Consider the following 21538-nt stretch of genomic DNA (forward strand, 5'->3'; position numbering starts at 1 on the left):
TGCTCAATAAATGCTAATAATTTAGATTTATTTTACTGCAATGTTAATTTTCTTTGAATTATATGGATTTTAGCTGTGGTAAAATAAAAAATACATAGAATTTAACATCACAGGCATTTTTAACATATACACCTTAACTTACAGCATTAAGTATACTCACAATGCTATGGAATTATCACAACAGGTTACAAAAAGTTTTCAGGGCTCAAACAAAAATTGTATACCTATTAAGCAGTCATTCCTCATCTTACTCTCTCTTTTTAACTCTAAAATTTGCTTTCTATGTATGGAGTTTTCTATTCTGGATATTTCAAGTAATTAGACTTGCAGAGTATCTGGCTTTCAGTCAAGCTTCTTTTACTTTACATGTTTGTACATCGACAATATTATGATAAATATTAATACCACTTTTTCATAACTGCATTAGAATCCCATTGCAAGGATATGTCACATATCATAACTATTCGTCAATTCACCTTCCCTTTTTCACTATACTGCCTAGATCTACTTTGAATATTTAAAAATGTTTTTGTTTTGTTTATAGTGCTTTTTTAAAATTTATTTATTTATTAAAAATTTCCACTTCATCCCAACCTCCCTTTTTCCTCCCTCTCCCCTCCTCCCCCTCCCTCTCCAGTCCTAAGTGCAGTCTGGGTTCCCTGCCCCGTGGGAAGTCCAAGGTCCTTCCCCCTCCATCCAAGTCTATGAAGGTGAGCATCCAAACAGGCCAGGCTCCCACAAAGTCAGTCCATGCAGTAGAATCAAAACCCAGTGCCATTGTCCTTGGCTTCTCAGTCAGCCTTCATTGCCAGCCACAATCAGAGAGTCCGGTTTGATCACATGCTCCATCAGTCCCAGTCCAGCTGGCCTTGGTGAGCTCCCATTAGATCTGTCACACTATCTCAGTGGGTGGACGTACCCCTCACGGTCCTGACTTCTTTTTGATATCCTTATAAAACTGAAATTACTGTATCGCATGATAATTAAGAAATAAAGATTTGCTACAAAATCAAATGTGTTTATTAATAGATTTTATGATTTCCGTCTTGTTTCCTTCTTTTTAGAGAAATTTATATTCTTTGGTTCATCATATGCTAGAAAGTGCTGTAGCATGGGGAACGTGAATTACCATCAAAAGGAAAATGGCCTTAACTGGGTGATTTGCTTTGGGCAATAGAGTACAAAAAGACATTGTACATACCACATCTATGAAGATACTTGGTTTCACTCTTACTCCTTTTCCTTTGTCATGAAACTATTATATCCCTAAGACATATTATGCCTATAGCATAATTTTAAAAGGAAGACATCTGGAGAGTAGCCAAAATCTATTCAACATGAAGCATGAAAAATTAATAGACTATAGTGGTCATAAGCTACTAGAATTCCCCATTCAGTAACTCAACAACAGAGTACTGATACTGAAACATTGGATTAAATATTGTAAACCACATTTTGTTACAGTGGAGTGTCTCAGTGCCTAAATTGTGCTAAAGTGAAAATGAGTTTCAAGAGATGGATTAACTACATAAACCTTCTCAGTTGTATGTAAACTTGAATACATGTGCGAATCTGTTTGTCCAGAGAATCCACATTAGCAAATCCTGTAGTATGTATGCCACTCAGATTTGCCTCAGTCCTAAGTAACCATTACAAGCTACAGGTTTTCAAAAGTAGGTGCTTTTTTCATTTTATAGAAACTTGTGTGTGTGTGTGTGTGTGTGTGTGTGTGTGTGTGTGTGTGTGTGTGTGTTTCTGGTCATTGTACATAGATTAATCTCATCCTACTATCCACCATGAGCTTCTGGGGTTGGACACCGTATCTCGATCATGTTCTCCACACGTATGGCATCTAATACAGCACTTGACTTCATAAAGTAGTGATTGAAAGAACATTATAGGACAAAATTAAGGTTTTCTATTTTTCCACATCTTCTATCAACTCGCACTGTGCTTTTTAAGTTGGAAAGAAAGAAAAGAAATAAAAAAGCACAACTATCCTCAAAAATCTTAAATTTGGGAAATGAATCTCAAACAAAATATGCACGGAAATGGACAGTCCTGTAGACCTGTTGTTCTCAGATGATATTTTCAGTCTGTGTATTTTTTTAAGTAAATACTTTCATTTATAACTACTGAGATGAAGTTAAAGTAAATTTAAGCATCAAGTTATAATTCTGAGGATGAAGATATAGTTCTGCTTATGAGAGCTGAGTCTAGAGTAATGGGTCATGCTCTGCATAGAAGAGAGACCCATGGTCTTCTGTGAAACATAGCCTTTTTAAATGTACCTTCATTCAAATGTATTATTTTGATACCAAGTAATGTGCAAGATGACAGAGAAATGCTTAAGATGAGTGCTTCTCATGTTCAGGGAATTGTTCAGAATAAGAACATGAACATGATAAGCACACATAATATAATGCAGTAAGTGTTTCTGGGAAATTTTGAGATATATACAGGTTGTTTTAGCTTCTTGAAGTGTGCCTTTCTGAGGCTGCCTGTGACCTAGAGAAAACAACAGCAAGCCCAGCTTGATAGGAACACAACATAGTTGAACATAAACTCCATCTTTTAATAACGCATATCAGGTAACTTTATAAAGTGTTGCATATTTAACTTAAATTTTAACCTCATTAATGCATGATTTACATTTAACCAAGTTGACTCTTAAGTGCTATTGTTCTATGAATTTTTACCAACATATTCACCCATGTACCACCATGATATAAAACAGTTTGTTCCATTTTTATACAAAGAAAGATTTGCTGAAGGCAGCAATGATCAAGGAACTTGAGCCTCTTTATTTTCCAAAGGTCATTTAATTAATAAAATCTTGAGGTAAAATTTGAAGAGAAAATAACTTGACTTGTGCAGGGTACAGAGGTAGACAGTCTTCCAGGTCTTCTTTCAAAGAGGAATGGGTAAGATTAGGAATTAGAATTTGGAGATATTCATTAATGCAAAAATCAAACATCATCAACCTTCTGCATATCATGTTTGGTTTGTCATGACTTCTGTAAAGAAAGCTTTAATTAATTGAATAAATTTTTTCTATATATGATTTAAAGAGTATTTTTATCTTGAAGTTTCATGAAATTGCATGGTGATATGTTGACCTTTTGATTTTTGTTGATTTTGTTTAGATTATATTTTTGTTTTTCCACTTGAAATAGTCATTTAGAATCATGTCTTCTCTAAATCTATACCGTCACATAAATCCTTTATTGATGATTAGTTCCCAAAGAGCAGGGACAGTTGATTAAGTCCTTTGTTAACCAATCCTAGAGTCTGCCTGAGACAATTATATGATAAAATTTGCATAATAAAAGAAAGGATACAAAGTAAAACCATGGAAGTTGAAACAAATCTTAAAAGTCATCTCATATAGAAGGTTGTGAGCATTTTCTTTTGAGATCCAGATAGTAACCCTTTTCATTGTTCACACATGGCCTGAATTGCAGCAAATCAATTCTTCCATATGTGCAATCTTTCATTTAGAACTTATTCATAAGAATAAGCTCAGTTTCTGCTTGATCTATTGGTCATGTTATGCTAAGTCCCTTGTGCATCTCTATGGGCTACATTATATTATGTCAACAAACAATTCCTTAGTCTCAATGGTTTGCAGAAGGGAGTGCTTCTTTCTTATGATAGACACAAAGTTAAGTAGGATTTCTTTCCTCTGGCACTTCTTTGTAGAAGACTGTTGGTCTTGTGACAAGAGAAACTGATTGATACATGTGTTATTTCTTGTTGTATTATTTTGGAATTGACATATTATTTTGAACTTTTCCAAAACAATCTATATGAAAATGTTAAATTAAGACTTTGGGATGTATTATTATATTAATGAGAGGATTTTACAGGGAAGGGTGAAACATGAAGTAATTATAATTCAGCCTACTACTTGACATCTGATAGATAAATCTACTGAATGGAATTCAGATCTTGCCATTAGGTTAAATGTTTCCCCCATGTTATTATTCAGCACTGCTTCTATTCTTCAAAGGCACAAAAGTTTTTTTTTGTTGTTTGTTTGTTTGTTTTAACCTATCAAGGAACTCTGGTTCATTACAAACTCCTGGTTATAAAATAATTCAGTCATATTTTCCTGTAACCTACCTTTATTTTTTCACTTAAGGATTTGAAATCTATACCACTAATATCCTACAGCTTAGATGATGGTCATCACAAACAAATCACATATCTCTTGCCAGGCTTTGGCATGTCCTAATTCCTGCATTGAAGGAGGCAGAACCCACCCCTTTATCCCCCAGGTAGCTGCCGTTCTTCATTTCCCAGAGTGTAAATGACCCATCACAGAGACAGACCTGAACTTCTGAATGAGATCATAGCCTTTTCGCCCTTTCTGCACAGTTTCACTTGGTGAATTATTGTCTTATTTTCATTCCACTCCAATGAGCTGTCAGCAATGGATACTGTAATTCACAGCAATAGAAACACAAACAGATGGGTAATTGACCTGCGTGCCTTCATTACACTGGAGTTCAGCATGGCTGTGTAAGCCATAAAGTCCTTTATCTGCCAATATGAAATCCCTTGGCTTTCAGAGAGAAGGGGATCAGGATCTTGTTTTGCAAAAGGTACTGTCCTTGCTGTTGTTCTTCCTACCTTGTACATTTCAGAAATTGACAGATTTGCCAAGTAGAACCTAGCATGTACAAGACAACATCTGGGACTCCTGTAGGGCTCAGGGATACCAACAGAGGGCCACATTTGATACAAGGACAGTACAGAAAATATTTTTATGCAACCAAAATTGATCCTGTATTTCTCCCTCTTCCTCTTGGCACTATAAGAGATCATGAATTTAATAGCAAGTGAAATGGGTCAGAAAAGAGAAATGTCAATCAAAATATACTGGCTTAGGTAATTAGGATACAGAAAAAAATAAAGCAAATGTAAGAAAGTGTAACTCATGATGGTACCTTAAACAAAACTTAGAATCATCCCAAGTATTTACACTCAGACCCAAATTCAATCAATGCCTGCCCTGTGTGGTAGCATTTATAGCTATTCTTATTTGTAAGTTCACATTATGCTCAAGCTTCAAAATCCATTCTAAGGGCCAGAGAACTGACTCAGTGGTTAAGAATGCATACTACTCTTGCAGAAGACCAGAGTTCGACTCACAGCAACCACATGACACCTCACAACTGTCTGTAACTCTTCTGACCTCCACAGGCCCCTGCATGCATGTAGTACACATACACACATTCAGTCACATGTACATAAAAATAGAAATTAAATAACATAAATATTCAAAAACCAAGCTCATAATCAATCTTCCACAATTGCTATCTTCAATTTTATTGTCTTGCACCCTAAAATAAAACAATGAAATATTCACTATTTGTTACTATGTGTTGAACATTGCCAAGCACAATATTGCTTTAAAATTTTAATCATCTACCAATGTTTCAAATTATTTATTATTGAATTTTGAGCTTTAGTTTTAAATCATCAAATTCCATTTCTGATTTTGTTTGTTTTATTTTTCGAGATAAGGTTTCTCTGTATAGCCCTAACTGTCCTGTAACTCTCTCTGTGGATCAGGTGGCCTCAAACTCACAGATATCTACCTGCCTTTGCCTCCTGAGTGCTACGATTAAAGACGTGTACCTCCGGGCACCTTGTCTGTTGTTTTAGAGAGGGAGGAGCACGTATTAAATGTATTAAAACTTTTTTTAATTTAGCAGTACCACATATACTTTTTGAAAAAGAGGGAAGGCCTAAGAGGAAATAACAGGAGCGAGTCTGGACGCAGAAACTTCAGTTGGGATGCATCTGCTATGTCCTTATTGCAACTTCAACTCATGCTGGATCTTCTTTCCAGAAAGTAGATGTCCCCCAGAACCACTGAGCATGGTCAGCTGAATCAGGTTTCTGATTGATAAAACAATACTAATGATGTGTTGCAGTTCTTAGAGAATCTGACAGAGATTCTCTTCACATTCCTTTATTCCCTAAATGTCTCTTAACTCTTGAAACTCCACAACCTTTGGATCTCCATTATTTTTCTGTATCTTGAACTACTGATTCATGTGGATAGGGATTTTCACCACGGTTTCTTTAAGAATCGTTTGCCTTCTAAGGAGCTCAGAATTCTCATCTGTGCCATTTTTGCGTTCAGATTGTGTCTAAGACACAAGAACATTTTTCTGCTTTAAGGATTTAGAGGAAATAAGCATGTGTTAATCAGAAAGTGAGGCAAGAACTAGTGTGGTCTCAACTGAAATTCTTGCCTGGGGCCACTGTTTCCACATAGATTATTCTTCCATTGACTCCCATACCTACTTCTCCATCATTAAACATTTTCCAAGGAGAACTCTAGTTTGGTTCTAGTAATGGTTAATACTCTGAGTTGTAATAAATGAGGGAGACTTCAGACTTAATGCACACTTAATTATGCCAGTGCCTTAGAAAACCTGAGTTATCCCAGATGCTAGAGGGGAGGTAGTGTATTCAAAATAGATCAATTTGTCAAACTCTCAGCACTTTGAGGCCCAAAACCAAAACACCATGGCATCTGCTGAGGATCTGAATTCTGGTAAAAGCAGATAGCTGCCCTTTTACCAAGTACCCACATGTACCTGTCTCCGTGTTTTTATTATTCATGCTACACGTGACCTTTCCTTGATGTGTACTCAGCAACGCACTGAGGGAGTAGGAACACCATGGTCTTCTTGGACATCTAAGCTTAACCTCCCAGAGTACCCATCTTCTAACAGAAACATTCTCTTAGTAGTTAAAAATTCAACAAATGGATTTGGGCAAGACATAGACTTTTGGCTTATAACATTCACATTGTGAGTTCTGTGCTATTTAGTCATTTTTCTTCCCACCTAGCTTTACTCTACCCTATCACAGGCCAAGGCAGATTTCTTTATTAACCAATAGTAGTCATAGTATACAGAGGGGAATCACATATCACCTCCCCTTTTCTGTTTAAATAAAAAGGAAGGTTTTAACACAGAAAAAATATATATATAACAAACAGGTATTAAGCAAGAATTACAGTTAACATATTTATATCTACCTTATCTTTTATCATAACTAAGCAAAACTATATTATTACTATCTATTCTTCAACTGAACCAAAGGCCCCAGAAGGATATTATATTATCTAAGTAAACAGGAAGAGCATCATAATCAACTTCCAAAACTCTAGAAATGACAGAGACATCTCACTATCTGGACAGTCACCCAAAGTTCTTCTATAATGTTTCTGGCATCCATTTTCAGTCTACTGATCCATAGTATCTGGCAGACTTTACCATGAAGAAGGAAATTTCATAGACAGGTCTGCCTTTGAAACTGGCAGTTTGTCAGTCACTTTCTTCTGTATCCTGCAGAATGACTGGCAGACTCTTTCATGATGCAGGAACCCTGAAAAACTATCTCACTTTCCTTAAGCGACTTCAGCAGTCATTTATTAGTGGGTCCCACATGTCTAGCTCACACAACATAACATCAAGCTGTCAAGGCAAGAGGAATTTCTTGCCCAAATGGCTAACAAACTCCATGAAGAGCCTCTCCAATGTCCATCTTACTTTTGAAGTAATTGGTGCAGCCAGGAACAGATGTGCCTCATGTCATGAAAAGTCCTAAGTTATTAAACCATTTTAAATGCCATATTCTGTAGCTCTTTGAAGTGGTTGAAGAATACCTATCTATCTGAAATATGTCCCTCTACACCTAGAAAACCTAACATGTCCATAAACTTGATTATTACATATAACAATCAATTATTCTGTATTTCTTAATTTTACATAAAATTTTTAAATGAGCTGCACAAACACAATACCTTAGTCAAGAGCAAAAATATATATATATATATATGTGTGTGTGTGTGTGTGTGTGTGTGTGTGTGTGTGTATATGTGTGTGTGTGTGTATATATATATATATATAATTGACCTCAAATTTGTATCAGTAAATCAAGATTCATACCAATGCAAAATATTCATATCTATATCATATCCCCCTTTAAATGTAAACAAACATTTATAAGCAATTATTTAGGGAATTTGGGCATAGTTCGCTTCAAACTGTTTCCTGCTTTTGGGGGCAAATTATTTTGGGGGTGTTTACAGCAGCCTTTCACAAGATCTTGGTCTATCAAACCACATTCATCTGGAAGAAATCCATAGGTTCTTATCTTCTGAGGAATCAAAGGAAGAACCTTTCTTCCAAAGCAATATATTCTTTGACCCAGATTCTGAAGTCAAGATAACTTCATTTGGGTTTAACTTATCAGTCCATACAATGAAATGTCTCTGTTATATAGCTCTTTAGCAATCAAAAAATTCAAAGAAAACACAATAATATACATAATTCACACTCTCTGTGTATATTTCATCTTTACATGGCTTATTTTTCTTCTACAAGTTTAATGTTTCATTGCCTTTGCTCCTTTAATCTATGACTGCTTGTACTCTTTTCATTGCTTCTGAGAGCCATTCTCTCCGCCCCAGATTCAGGGTCATGTCACAGCAGGTCTGTGTTACCATTAAGCAAGTTGTGTAACTCTGTTCACAAGCCCCATTTAAATGCTTGATCTCCTTTCGAGCCAGAGTTTGTGTTGGCAACACATCCCAGGAAGTTGTTGATTTACAACTGTGCATTTTTTGTTTTGTTTTGATTTGTTTGTTTTTGTTTTGTTTTTTGTTGCTACCGCTGAATCAGAAAGACCTCTCTTAACGGAGTTGTGACATGTTGCCTGCTGGGGTGGGGTGGGGAAATGAGGCTAAATTTTATTTGTGGGGAGGGGAGTGGAGGATGGGTGTGTCTAGAATTCCTTTCCAAGCCCAAGTCCTTTCAGGTTTTATGTGAATTTAGCTAGCACACCTTGGAGCGCCAATTTGTAGTAGGAGCCAACTTATTCGTTCCTAGCTGTTCAACCCAGAAATAATGACACAGAAACTTATAAATTAAATCACTGCTTTGCCTATCAGCTCTAGCTTCTTATTGGCTAGCTCTTACATCTTAATTTAACCAATTTTTATTTATCTGTGTATTGCTACGTGGCTGTGGCTTACCAGCAAGATTCTATCAGGCTTCCCTTTCTGGCATGTCTACATGGCTTCTCCTGACTCCACCTTCTTTCTCCCAGTATTCAGTTTAGTTTTCCCCTCCTAGATCTATTCTACCCTACTATAGGTCCAAGTCACTTTCTTTATTAACTAATGGTATTCACAGTATATAGAAGGGAATCCCACATCACTTCTTCAGGAGGATAAAGAGGAGAACTGATGAGTACCAGGAGCCTGAACTAGGCTTGGCTTATCTTGTGAATCAGTAGGAAACATATAGACTTTTTTTTTTTTTACCATAATCTGTTTCTTTATTTTGGAAGATAGAACTCAAACAAATTAATAGCATAATCTAAGTCATCACTTAATTTATTGAGGCAAACATAAGTGGCATTTGAGCCAATAATGTGAAAAGATCTATGTTTTAGGGAAAAGGAGACAGACCAAGATCTGAGGAAGATTTATTCTAGACTGTGGATAGAACAAGAGCAAAGACTACAAGAAGAACAAGAATCACAAACAGGAGGGACTCTTCCCCTCCAAAGAGCATTGTGTATAGTGTGATGTGTGTAAAGCTGAGAATATTAGGAGATAAAGAACGCAAAGCCATAGCAATACAGTGTGCTGCTGTAAAGGAACTGGGGGGTTTTAGCAAAGTTCCTGCAGAACACAAAGCACATTATGAGATGTATGTATGGATAATGAGCTTCTGCATGGGGTGGGTGCAACTGAGAGGGAAGAGGCAAGTGTCAGGAAAAGCAGAAAGTCTTCTTGGATATTTTCCCCTGCCTTTGCATTGCACACATTCCTGATGGCACATCACAACACTGCCCTTCAAAGTACAGCCAGACTCGAAAAAAATTAATGAGGTTGAAGGGAAAATATTCCATATGTTCAGCGTGGGCATGGTGGTGTTCAAATGTAACACCCAACCATCTCTTTCCTGATTTTGTGAGGAAAAATTTACATGCTTGGCAATAAAAAGTGGCCTTTTCACTCATTCTCTCAGTTTCTCTCTCTCTTTCTCTCTCTGTGGTGTGTGTGTGTGTGTGTGTTGGAGAGGGAGTGTTTTGGGAACCGTGGAGATAGACTATTCCACCCCAGCCGGCAGCTGTATATCTTTCAAAAGGGGCTTCCACAGGCCAAATCCCCCTCCAAATTATTTATGACTCCCATTGAAGCTAGCAGGACTCAGGCGCCAATCTAGGGGTCAGCAATGGCCTTCTTTGTTGGACACAGGTCGCTGGGAGACGACTCTAGCTGTGACTGCTGTGTGAACCTCCGCTGCCGTAGAAATGGTTGTGTAACTTTAAACAGTAATGACATTTTGCAGAAAAGTGCTTTTTAATTGCTATGTCTTCATTATTCTCTTTTGAAATTTGCCCAGGAGATTCTGACTCTGAGACAGCTCGGCATGTTCTGAGTTTCCATTTTTAAAGAGCAGCCAGTGTTCTGTTTCAGCTGCTCTGAGAAAACCCCCAACCCTAAATTTCATCTGTTTTCAGTTGCACTAAATGGGGTAGGTAATACTGCCTTTTTGTATCCTTGCCAAACGGAGAAACGATTTGATGCAATTTTCTAAAAATGCTCTCCCCAAATTCCTTTTGGGTGAGGACCAAGAATAGAATATCCTATCCCCTACAAAAGGGAGAAATAAGGTGATGAGGTGTCTGTAAAAATAGCACTGAGAATAGAGTCAGTCGAGCTCCTTTAAGCACCAGAAACGTAAGCCCAATCCATAGATGCAGTTGCCTATAGGGATCAGCTAAAAATAAATGTTGCTTTGGAGGAGAAAATGGTGACATAAATGAAGTAATTCAATAATGCACACTAAAGAACTGCAAACTTGCTTCGGAAAGGACTTTATACTTTGTGTTCCCCGGTCTTTGTTCTCTGGATCACCTCCTTCCTGTGCAGAACCCTTGTGCCTGATCACTTGCTCTCATGTCTTGTTCAGTGATAAGGAGGTTTTCCCATTTCACACCAGACCACTCACCAGCTTCATATGTTTCCCAGAATGCCTCCTAAGTGGTGTCATGCACACCAAACTAAACATTTTTTGGTTTCAGCAGGCAGAGAGTCTAAACCAGCCTCCTTGTGAAAACTGTGCCGAAAATTAAAGATTCCCTTTGGAATGTACCTACCGCTATTCTTCATAAATGCTGAAGCTTTTGTTGAACCTTTAGGAATTTCATGAGAGGAAGGAAAGCATCATCATTAACAATATCTCCCTTAGCAGCAGTTTCTTCACATCAAAAACTGGAACTTGGCTGGCAAGATGGCTCAGTGGGTAGAGGTGTTTGCTGTCAGGTCTGATGACCCAAGTTCAAACCCTAGACCCACATGATGGAAAGAGATAATCAAGAGAATCAACTACTGCAAGTTATCCTTCAACCTCCACATACATATTGTTGCATGGGCTCCATAAATACATATACATCTATAAAAATACTCAAAATAAGCAAATTAAATAAGTAAGTAAGTACATAATTTAATAATGAGATTTAATAATTCAGGGTGTGTGTGTGTTTGTATGTATGCGTGTATATGTGTATGTGTCTCTGTGTGTGCCATAAAATGTCCCATACAATTTATAGGCATCTTTGCTTTTGTCCTCTAGATACAATAAGCTCCATTTGAACATAAGAGGGAGTGGATCTTTAGAGAAAGGATGCATAACTTTTTTGAGCTGGTTTTGACAGGAAAACCTAGTGTTAGCAATGGCCAGCTCAACACACGGATTGTGCCCTCATTCCACAGAACTACTGAGACTTGCTCACATCTCTTTCTCACAGGGCTCTCAGCAAACTATACTGTGTAATTTCCATATGGGTACCAAATGGTAGAAAAGAAATTCAATGTATTTATAACCATGATAATGGTATACATTACATATAATTTGAAGGAATAAGGCAAAATCCTATAAACATAACTGAAAAGAGAAATTAAAAAGAAAGTAAAAAAATACTATATTTATTTACAAAATCTAGAGTAAGTGGGATTGAAGAGGAACCCTGAAGCATATGTTACAAAGAAATAATCATCTGAAGAAGTATATAGCCCCTTTCTTTACATATGGAGAGGTAAAGCAATTATTCCTATATATGCTAGAAGCTAAAACTATTAGGAAGCCCAGAAAAAGTGAATGGGATTATCCAAATTTCCCCTTCTTTCTGGCCATTATAATGGTGGAAGCATCCACTTAGCTGATGTTTCTAGGTTCTGGCATGTTGAAACCCCCTAAATCTTGCACTCTAAGACTCTAATTATTTAAATATAGAGAGAAAGTCATAAAATGTAGTCAAGGGTTCTCCTCATATGCCCTTGGGTTAGCCACTTTGCCTTAGTGTTCCTTATTGCCTTCTTCATGAGAGTGAACAAGAGAAACTTAGTTTCTGGGATTTTTTTTCTGCCAATGGTTTGGTTTTATAATGCATTCCCTATTCATCATTTTCCTTTAATTATATCATTCTCACCCTTGAAAAACTCCCAGTGTGTATTCAGTGAACCACATGGTAAATACATGATCTATAGTCTGTAATCAATTCTTTCCTGCTTTCTGTCCTCTGAAGCTCTCTCAGTCAGTTTTCCTACCACACCATACCCTACCCATCCAAGTTTGTTTCATGTAGTTTTGAACTCCCAGGCACACCTATTGTACTTCCACTTATTCTACTATTCTTTTAAAAGTTGCCTCTTCTATACTCTTCAACATTCTTTCTCCTGTAAAAATTGTCCTTACTCCTACATTCTTTCTCCTGTAAAAGTTGTCCTTACTCCTGAATTATTCCTGTGTTTGTTTTTGCTGTAAGCCCTGTTAGAAAGATATGTGCTTACATCTGTCCCTGTTGATACTGCAAATATGCTTTATTAAAAAGATCTGCTGGTCATGGTCACATGCAACTTTAATCCCAGCACTTGGGAAACAGAGGCATGTAAATCTCTGTGAGTGTGAGTTTGAGGCCTCTGTGGTTTACAGTGTGAGTTACAGGACAGGCAGGGCTATCTAGAGAGACCCTTACTCAAAAGAAAAAAAAAAACAAAATAAAATAAATCTTCATATGCCTACCGATCTCAGAACATATTCTTCATAACTAGAATTTATAAACATTTTTTTATTTTTTTTGTTTTTTTGTTGTTTTTTAATTTATAAACATTTTAAGAAAGGAAAAAAAATAAAGTATATAAATAAAAACAGTAATGTTATGCATTCATTAAGAGTTTTCTCCCCACATAGCAAAAAATATACATCAGAGAATCTCCAATCTCATTATTAATATAACAGATCAGTGTTTATATTTTACAGGGTGCCAAGGTCATGGCCTCAGACGTTGAATATGGTGAACCTGAAGGTCCCACCTCTAGCTAAGTAGGCTCTGAAATATTCTGCATACAATGCACAGAGAGAAACCGAGCAGTGATGGATTTTTGTCATCTTTGGAGGCTTTTAATAAAGTACCTTGTTAACCTTCTGATTCTCTTTTCTTGCTATTTTTACCCAGGTCTTCAGATAATCTTCCCACAGTATCTGCAAGAGAAGTTTGTTCAGTCAGCTCTGAGCTACATCATGTGCAACGGTGAGGGAGAGTATGTGTGTCAGAACAGCCAGTGTCGCTGCCAGTGTGCGGAGGAGTTCCCACAGTGCAACTGTCCCATTACCGACATCCAGATCATGGAGTTCACGCTGGCTAACATGGCTAAGGCCTGGACCGAAGCTTACAAGGACCTGGAGAATTCAGGTACACAGACAACTGGCATGAATGGTCCTGGCCAAGTAAAAACTGATATAAGGGGAAATAGAATAATGGTACTTGCTTCTGTCGGAGAGTTCAGGGTCGGGTGTAGTAGTTCTCATAGAGGAAACACACATTTAGTTCCCACAGAATGAAAAACAGTGGGCATCATAAAGCATTATGCTTATATGATATATATCATCTCTGTCGGACTCAGATGGCAGAGTAAGACTGAAAAGATACCTCTGCAGAGTGGAGAGTCAGAGGGCATTGAATATTTTCCTGGGTTTCTATTTATGTATGATAGGAGTATGTTCACCGGTGTGTATAATAATGAATCAATGAATGAGCACACATAAGTATATAATTATATATGTCTTCCTATGTTTAATATATATGCACACACATAACTGCATATGTATATATGTGTTTTATGCATATATAATCTTGTAGATACCCAAAGATCACATGGATTATCAAAACTGAAAGTTAGTTTTCTGATAATTTAGCTATTTTTTTGCATTTACTGGCTCAGGCTAATGAGCTACAGGGGAGGAAAGTCAGTTATCCAAGATCGTGAAGAGGATAAGGCCTAAAATTAGATTCTTACGTTCTTGGAGCTTTGAATTCTGTAAGAAATGAATTATGCAACCATTGTGTGATGCATATGACTATGGCATTTCAAGTGTCCATGAGTGAGGATGTGGAGCAGATGGCACAATGATGGGGAGATGGAGTCATTGTGACCAGTAAAGTCAAGGGTGGCCGTGTTGAAAGGGAAAGAAAGTCTAATTGTCCTTCTGTGCTTCAGAGAAGCAGTTCTCACGTTAGCTATGAGTGATAATCCCAATGTAGATTAGGGAGCAGAAGCATAAATGCACAAAAAGACTGACATTAGAAGGGAAATCAACAGAACTAGATTCTGGTTATCACACAGAGTTGAAGAGAAAAGGGATTAAGATGATGTCTAGGACCTCTGCTTAGAGTTGCATATTAGATAACTTTATGGTTGTTGGTATCCTTCAACTGAGCTAGAGCACCCAAGAAAGTTGGAAATCAAGAAAATGTACTCAGTTAGACAGGATAAGTTTAAAAGTCCTTGAGAATTCCACGAATCATGAGACAGATATAGTAAACTTGCAGTTCATACTGTAACATCTGTTAATTGAATAAGCTCATCAGTGCAGTGCTCCAGTTTTCAAAACAATTTTATAAGCCTTCTGTCTGTCGCAACTATAGGAGGTGAAGTGTTATGTGGCTTTCCCGGTAGCAAGAAGGACAAGACTCAGAATCTTCCTTGAAGTTACATGTGTGTAAATGACAGCTTTGGTAATGGAGCTCCTGACTCCAAGCCCAGTGTTCACAGCAGTCTTTTAAGTTTATTAATTCTGGTCAACCCTGTAGGCCTGAGCTCCCTCATCTGATAAACTAGAGGTCATGTTTTCATTTTGAATATATAAATTTATTTAAGTCTTTAGTCACAAAACCCTTTGATCAAACAAAATTTTACCTCAGAGCCACTGTGTATCATTTTTTTTTTCAAAAAAAAAAAAAAAGCAGAGTTTCACAGAGCGTCACTTAAAATGTCTGGTTGCCATGAACTTGAAATCCCACCTTGCCAGCAGAGGATCCATCAGAATTCTGCTCCTGCAGGGTCATGCAGCTTGGATGAAACTGCTGTGTTTGTTTGTGAAGCTTTATCCATTAGTCCATTTTAAATTCTTGGATCTTTAAAGCAGAGAGGTCACAATAGAGGGTATTATAGTGATTCATGGCCTCAAACAAACAAAATGCATTTGACAGAATGCTTCTGCTGAGAAATGCTACTAATTGCTAAAATTCCTAAAGAAATGAAGAGTATCTGTGAAGAGTGTCTGCATCAGTAATAAGGAGTTTTAATTCCAAAAGGAAGCTAGCGTGAGTGGGTGAGTAATGGGGCAGAAAGGGACATGTTGCAGAATAAGAAAATGGTAAATAGTTTGTCTTGCTCTTTTTCTTTATCAGGTATACCTACCCAAGGATCTCCTAGACTTACCCCTCTGAAACAGCTTCTCATTTAATATAAACCCACCTACTGTTTTATTCTATTTTTTTTCTAGTCCTTAGCCTTAATGTCTCTGCTTCTGCAGGAGGGAATAATGATTGTGGCTTTTTTGAGTGCTTCACAATTTCTGAATTTGGATTAGATACTGTTATACAAATTTGACAGATGTGTAGACTGAGATCTTGAATGAGTGAAGGTCCTTTAACTCTCCAGTGGTCAGAATAGAATGTGAATTCTTATATATTTGAATATCTATCACAAAGTTTCTAAAGGTCGGATTCAGAATTTTTATTTTTAACAAATTTTCTCCCCCTCCTCCCCAATGCCGCCCTCCTTGTGTTGAGAGTGAGTTTAATACTTTGGGTGAGCAAAACTCTGGAGCGAGGCTGCAGTTTTAATTAAACTGGCTACTGGCCACTGACCCTGTGCAAATTAGCTACCTTTTTTGTGCCCAACCTCTGTAGAGTGGAAGTACTACAGATATACCTGTCATAGTTTCCTGTGAAGATCATTCATAAGTTTGAAGTGCTTAGGACTGGATTTGGTATCTGTTGAAACCTATGCAGCTTCTCCTTATATAAAGTGAACTTATGGACAGGCATGAAATTTCCTTGTTTTTTTTTTTTTTGTAGCAGAAAATAAAATTCTTAGGCTGCAACAATTACTTTTAAGCTTTTACGTGCAAAATGACCCATATATGTTTCATTTTCCCAGAAGTTGAAAATCAAAAACAAAACAAAACAAAAAAATATGCAATGCAGGATGATGTGGCTGAAAACGTGTCAGGGCAAATAAGAGCAGCTCAGGTTTTACGCTTGCCTCTTGAGGCTCTTTGACTGTGTTACCTCTAGAAAAATCACTTTGTCATTCTGGGTTTTAGTTTCCATGATGTATACATGAAACAAGAAGGATGAGCTAGGTGATTTCTTAGGTTGCATCAAACTGTAGTCTGAGATGATGCTCAGAAACTGAAATATTAGAACTAGGGCTGAAACATTTACCAAGGGACCCTTATCATCTCTGAAATTGTAGTTTTTCAGCACTGGAGATGATGTTACATGGTTTACACCTGGACTTCAGATAATAGTTGAATCCGGAGTACAAAATTTTACTTTCTTCAGTTTTCCATCCAACCTCTGTAACACATCAAAGAGAAAGATACAGTTGAGTGTTTTTAACACCACTCTGAATCTAGTAAAATCCTGTATTTCAATGAGAAATAAGGCACTTGGGTTTGATCACTTAGCAGGCAACAATATCTGACCAGAATTGATCAAAATTGTTTTCTTTACATTTATTTTCAGTTACAATTCTACCAAAAGTCTGCAATACTGAGTTTCTATGTAGATCAGATAAAAGCTTTTCAGTTTTCATCTTGATAATAATAATTTGGTTTGAAAGCACTGTTAAGAATGAATACAGAGAGAATGTATTTTATCTGGTTTCCCAATGCTGGAAGTCTGGAGAAACATATGTTAAACATAGATGCCTTATCCAAAAGATCTTCGGTAGTGAAAAAATGTTAGTTAGCACAACAGACTTTGGAGTGTTATACTGACCTCAGACAAATTGCAGCATCTTTCATTGGCTGAGGGAGCTAAGTGTCAGGAAGGAATTCAGGCCTGACTAAAAAACTGATTTGCATGTTTCTTTTTTCTTTTTCTTTTTTCTGGGGAAGACTTTTTCTTCATTTCTTAACATTCCTTCATTGCCTGTAGTGCTTTATGTATGGCTGAGCCTTTCTGGTCTATCCCCTGTCCATTTGAACATATGTGGTGTTGTCCTTGTTCAACTCATGTTTAGGTGAGACTGGTGCAATTTCTGCCATTTCTAGGAGGCAAACTCCCTCATCTTCTGTCTCTATCTTTCTGGTCCCTCTTTCTGAATGTTTCCTGAGCCTTGGGTGGAGGAGTAGTTGCGTAGATGTATTCACTGAGATTGGGTTCCACAACTCCGTACTCTTATTGTTTGTGAGATTCTCGGACAGTATTATGTCACAAAGACCAGTTTCCATAATGAGGGTTGAGGACTACACTTATATCTGAAGATATAGAGCTAGGATCCTCTGATAGAATAGAACATGCAACGTTTGTCTTGTTGGGACTGAGTTACCTCACAAAATAGTACATTTTCTAATCCCCTCCATTTATGTGAAAACTCCATGATTTTGTATTTCTTTATGCACAATCATATTCTATGGTGCATATATACCACATTTTTATTATCCCTTTGCTGGTGAAAGAACATTTAGGTTGTTTCCAATTCAATGGTGTTATAAAGAGAGCAGAAAAAAATAAAAGGACAAAGGAGGAATTAAATTTTAAAGGACTTCAGATGTTGACAGTCATGCTTACCTCTTCTCTCTTGGCTTTTGTCTCTTGTTAGATGAGTTTAAGTCATTTATGAAGCGTCTCCCAAGCAACCACTTCCTGACCATTGGTAGTATCCACCAACACTGGGGTAATGACTGGGATCTGCAGAGCCGTTACAAGCTCCTGCAGAGCGCCACTGAGGCTCAGAGGCAGAAGATCCAGCGCACAGCCCGCAAGCTCTTTGGTCTCAGTGTGCGATGCCGCCACAATCCCAACCACCAGCTGCCTAGAGAGAGGTATGTGCTCCTACTACAACATCTTTGCAGTGGTTGCTATCCTGATTGCTCTGTGTCAGCTAACGCATTCTCCTGGAGTAGAAGGACATGTGTTACAGGTAGCATATTTGGGACTCTTTAAGCAAGGTAGTCAATAATACTCTTCAACAATGTTCCTGATTGCATTTGATCCTAATAATTCTAATATCTAATATAAACACGGGCTCATGGCAGGGTTGTTTCTTTTAAGGAGTCTGTGCCTTGTCTCTTCCCGGTGTTCTCACATGATCTTTCCCCCACATACACGTGTGCCCTCCACTCCTCTGCTTTAGGATCACAGTCTCGCTGGATTGTCATCTATCCCTAATGAACTTCTTTCAAATTAAAAACAGCCTCTGAAGACAGTGAAGTTCTTCAGTACTGGGAAATCAAGACTTTAAAATATGCATTTGCGAGGAGGTTAGATAATCCAGCCCGTAACACTCTAAAGCAGTGGTTCTCAACCTTCTTAAAGCTGTGACCCCTTAATAAAAGTTCCTCATGCTGTGGTGACCGCCCCCCCAGCCATAAAATTATTTTGTTGCTACTTCGTAACTGCAAGTTTGCTATTGTTATGAATCATAGTGTAAGGAAACCTGATATGTGAGCCCCAAAGGAGTCAAGACCCATAGGTTGGTTGAAGATCTCTGCTCTCAGAAAAAAAATGATTTGTGTCTCATCTTAAGAGGAAGAAAACATATGCCCTAAGACTAACCAAACAGATGTAAAACTGAACCAAGTGGTCAATGTTTAGCCATTACAAGAGTGCACATACATCTATCAAATCTTTTGAGAGTCACTGAAGAAATTCCAAGTTGAAAGACACTGGAGAAGCACATTAATTAAATGTGAAAAGGAATCTGCAGAGCATAGACCATGACTGACATATGGGTCTGGGGAAGACACAAAGGGAAAGGTGCAGATGTGCATTAGAAGGGTGGGGAAGGGGCAACGGGGAGCCCTGACGTAATGGTGAATTTGACTGTGCCTTAGCGTTTATTAGTGAGGCTATGGGATCTTGGAAACGTCACTTCCTTGTTTAGAGCTCAGGGTTCCAGAGGTTTGCCTTGAACTTTGTTCTGCTTGTGGAAGGGGTCAGATACAGACCCCTAGAAATCGCAGTGCTCCTGGGATCTTTAAAGAGAACTCTGCGTGTTGTCCTGCCCTCCTTAAAATTCACCTGAATCTTGACAGACATTCCTCCCACTATGCTAGGAGAGTGGCTGGAATCTGCAATTGGCAAGTCACTCAGTTATGTTCATAAAGGGAGGAGTAAATGCTGCTACTGCCAAGGGTGGGAACATCCAAAACGAGGCTCTGAAGCCTTCCCAGGGGAGCTGCACTTCCTTGGCCTGGCTGTGGGCTGCTTCCTGACATCTGAATCAAAGGCTTTTAATGAGCATTTCTCAGACTAGCAGGGTACCTCTCTGCCAAAGAGCGGTGTCAGACAGAGGTGATAGCAGTGAGAACCTTGAGCCACCTCTAGCTGAGCAAGTTTATGTTTGCAAATGAACTGATTGCTCAGCTTCAAATTGTCTGCTTGTTGAGCTCCATAGGAGTTGAGTGCTCTGAGCAGGTGCTGTCATTGCAACAGGTGCCACTGAGATTTTTACTTGTCTCACAGAATGGAGACAGGATGGGGGAGGGAGGAGCATATAACATTACTGTACTCAGATAGGTCAGAGTAAGGTCAGTCTGCCATTTCCTAGCCATCAGGTTTTGTTTAAGTACCTCTCCCTCACTTGTGGTACTGGATAATGATAATTGTCATTAGGTTAAGTATGAGGATGAAGATTTTTAAAATTTAAAGGTCTAGTAAATGAATTGACACCAGTCAAACACGAATGATAATTCATTTAATATGTAAGATCCGTGTGCCTGGAAGCCTCCTTTCTTACATGAACTACCTGTTTCTCTGATCACAGTTTGATGAAATAGGTACTGGTACTATTCTCCTTTTACAGACAGAGCCACTGGGGCATAGAAAGCTTAAGGATGCGCCAAACAATCTCCCATTGTTATTGATGTTTCAAGTATGTTTTTTACTTTTTAGTGAGAGGTCAACTGTGGGTATTTAGCAATTGACTTGATGAAAGTTTATTAACAGGCTATTGGGCAGAGGAGATGTTTTGGTCATCACTTGATGCAAAATAATCTACCCCAAAATTTAATGTCTCAAAACAGTAAAATGTCACCATTCATGTGTAGATCGACTTGGTACAGTTGGAGGGCTCTCAAATTGGCTCAGGCCAGTGTCCTTGGGTGACTTCCATCTGTGGACCTCCAAAGTAGCTGTCTCCCATAGCTGGCATTGAAGCTGACTGTCAGCTGGAGACTCAGCTGGGGCTGTCAACTAGAGTGCTTACCCATGTCCTCTCCATGTCGTTCTTTAGCATGGCAGCTGGGCTCTTAACAGAGTACCCTGAGAACCAAGGCAGTACTAAGATTTCCACAGCCCAGCCTTGACAGTGACAAAGTATCACTTGCATTATATAATATTGCATTGAATATTATGAGGATATTCTAGAGGTGAGACAAGTGAGAGATCTCTTCCCTGTCAATCTCTTCTCCATTCCACATGCCCCACTTCAGTAGTAGGATCTGACAAAGGAACCAGTTCACTGGCAGGACAGCATAAATCCACCACTGTATCCTCACAGCTTCATATGAAACCTCAAGCATGACGAGAACCTTGTATATATTTGTCTAAATAATGACCAGCAATAATAGCCTGGAATTGGTATGGTTGGACCCCTTCCCTTTCAGTAAGCACTGGCTCTTGTAAAAGAATATGTCCTGCTCATTTTGATATTTCCATGACATTGGATACAATAAGCATGCCTAATTTGGAAGGCTGTCAAAGCTGGGAGAGTCTTTCTTATTAGAAATTTTGTTCTTTCACAGTTTCAGAGTTGTACGTTATTTTGATCTCTCATTCTCATTTCCGTTCTGTTCCTACCAACTTCTTCCACTTCTCATGAATCTTTTTCCCTATTCACTAGTTTTAGGTTAATTTAGTTTCTTACAAAATTTAAGCAGAACCATCTATGTGATCCTGAGTTTGCAACTAACCATTA

The 21538-nt window shown here is 38.1% G+C and overlaps 1 protein-coding gene across 1 annotated transcript in view; it reads left to right on the forward strand.

Moving 5' to 3' along the window:
• Positions 1–21538, forward strand: part of Brinp1 (BMP/retinoic acid inducible neural specific 1) — a 188683-nt gene that overhangs the window by 135091 nt on the left and 32054 nt on the right. Inside the window, exons 6-7 of the mRNA XM_048459244.3 lie at positions 13561–13797; positions 18221–18443. Coding sequence (XP_048315201.3) covers positions 13561–13797; positions 18221–18443 — 460 coding nt within the window. The remainder of the gene's footprint in view (positions 1–13560; positions 13798–18220; positions 18444–21538) is intronic.

The sequence above is a fragment of the Myodes glareolus genome, chromosome 3, assembly GCF_982192425.1.
Source record: "Myodes glareolus chromosome 3, mMyoGla1.1, whole genome shotgun sequence".
Classification (NCBI taxonomy): Eukaryota; Metazoa; Chordata; class Mammalia; order Rodentia; family Cricetidae; genus Myodes; species Myodes glareolus.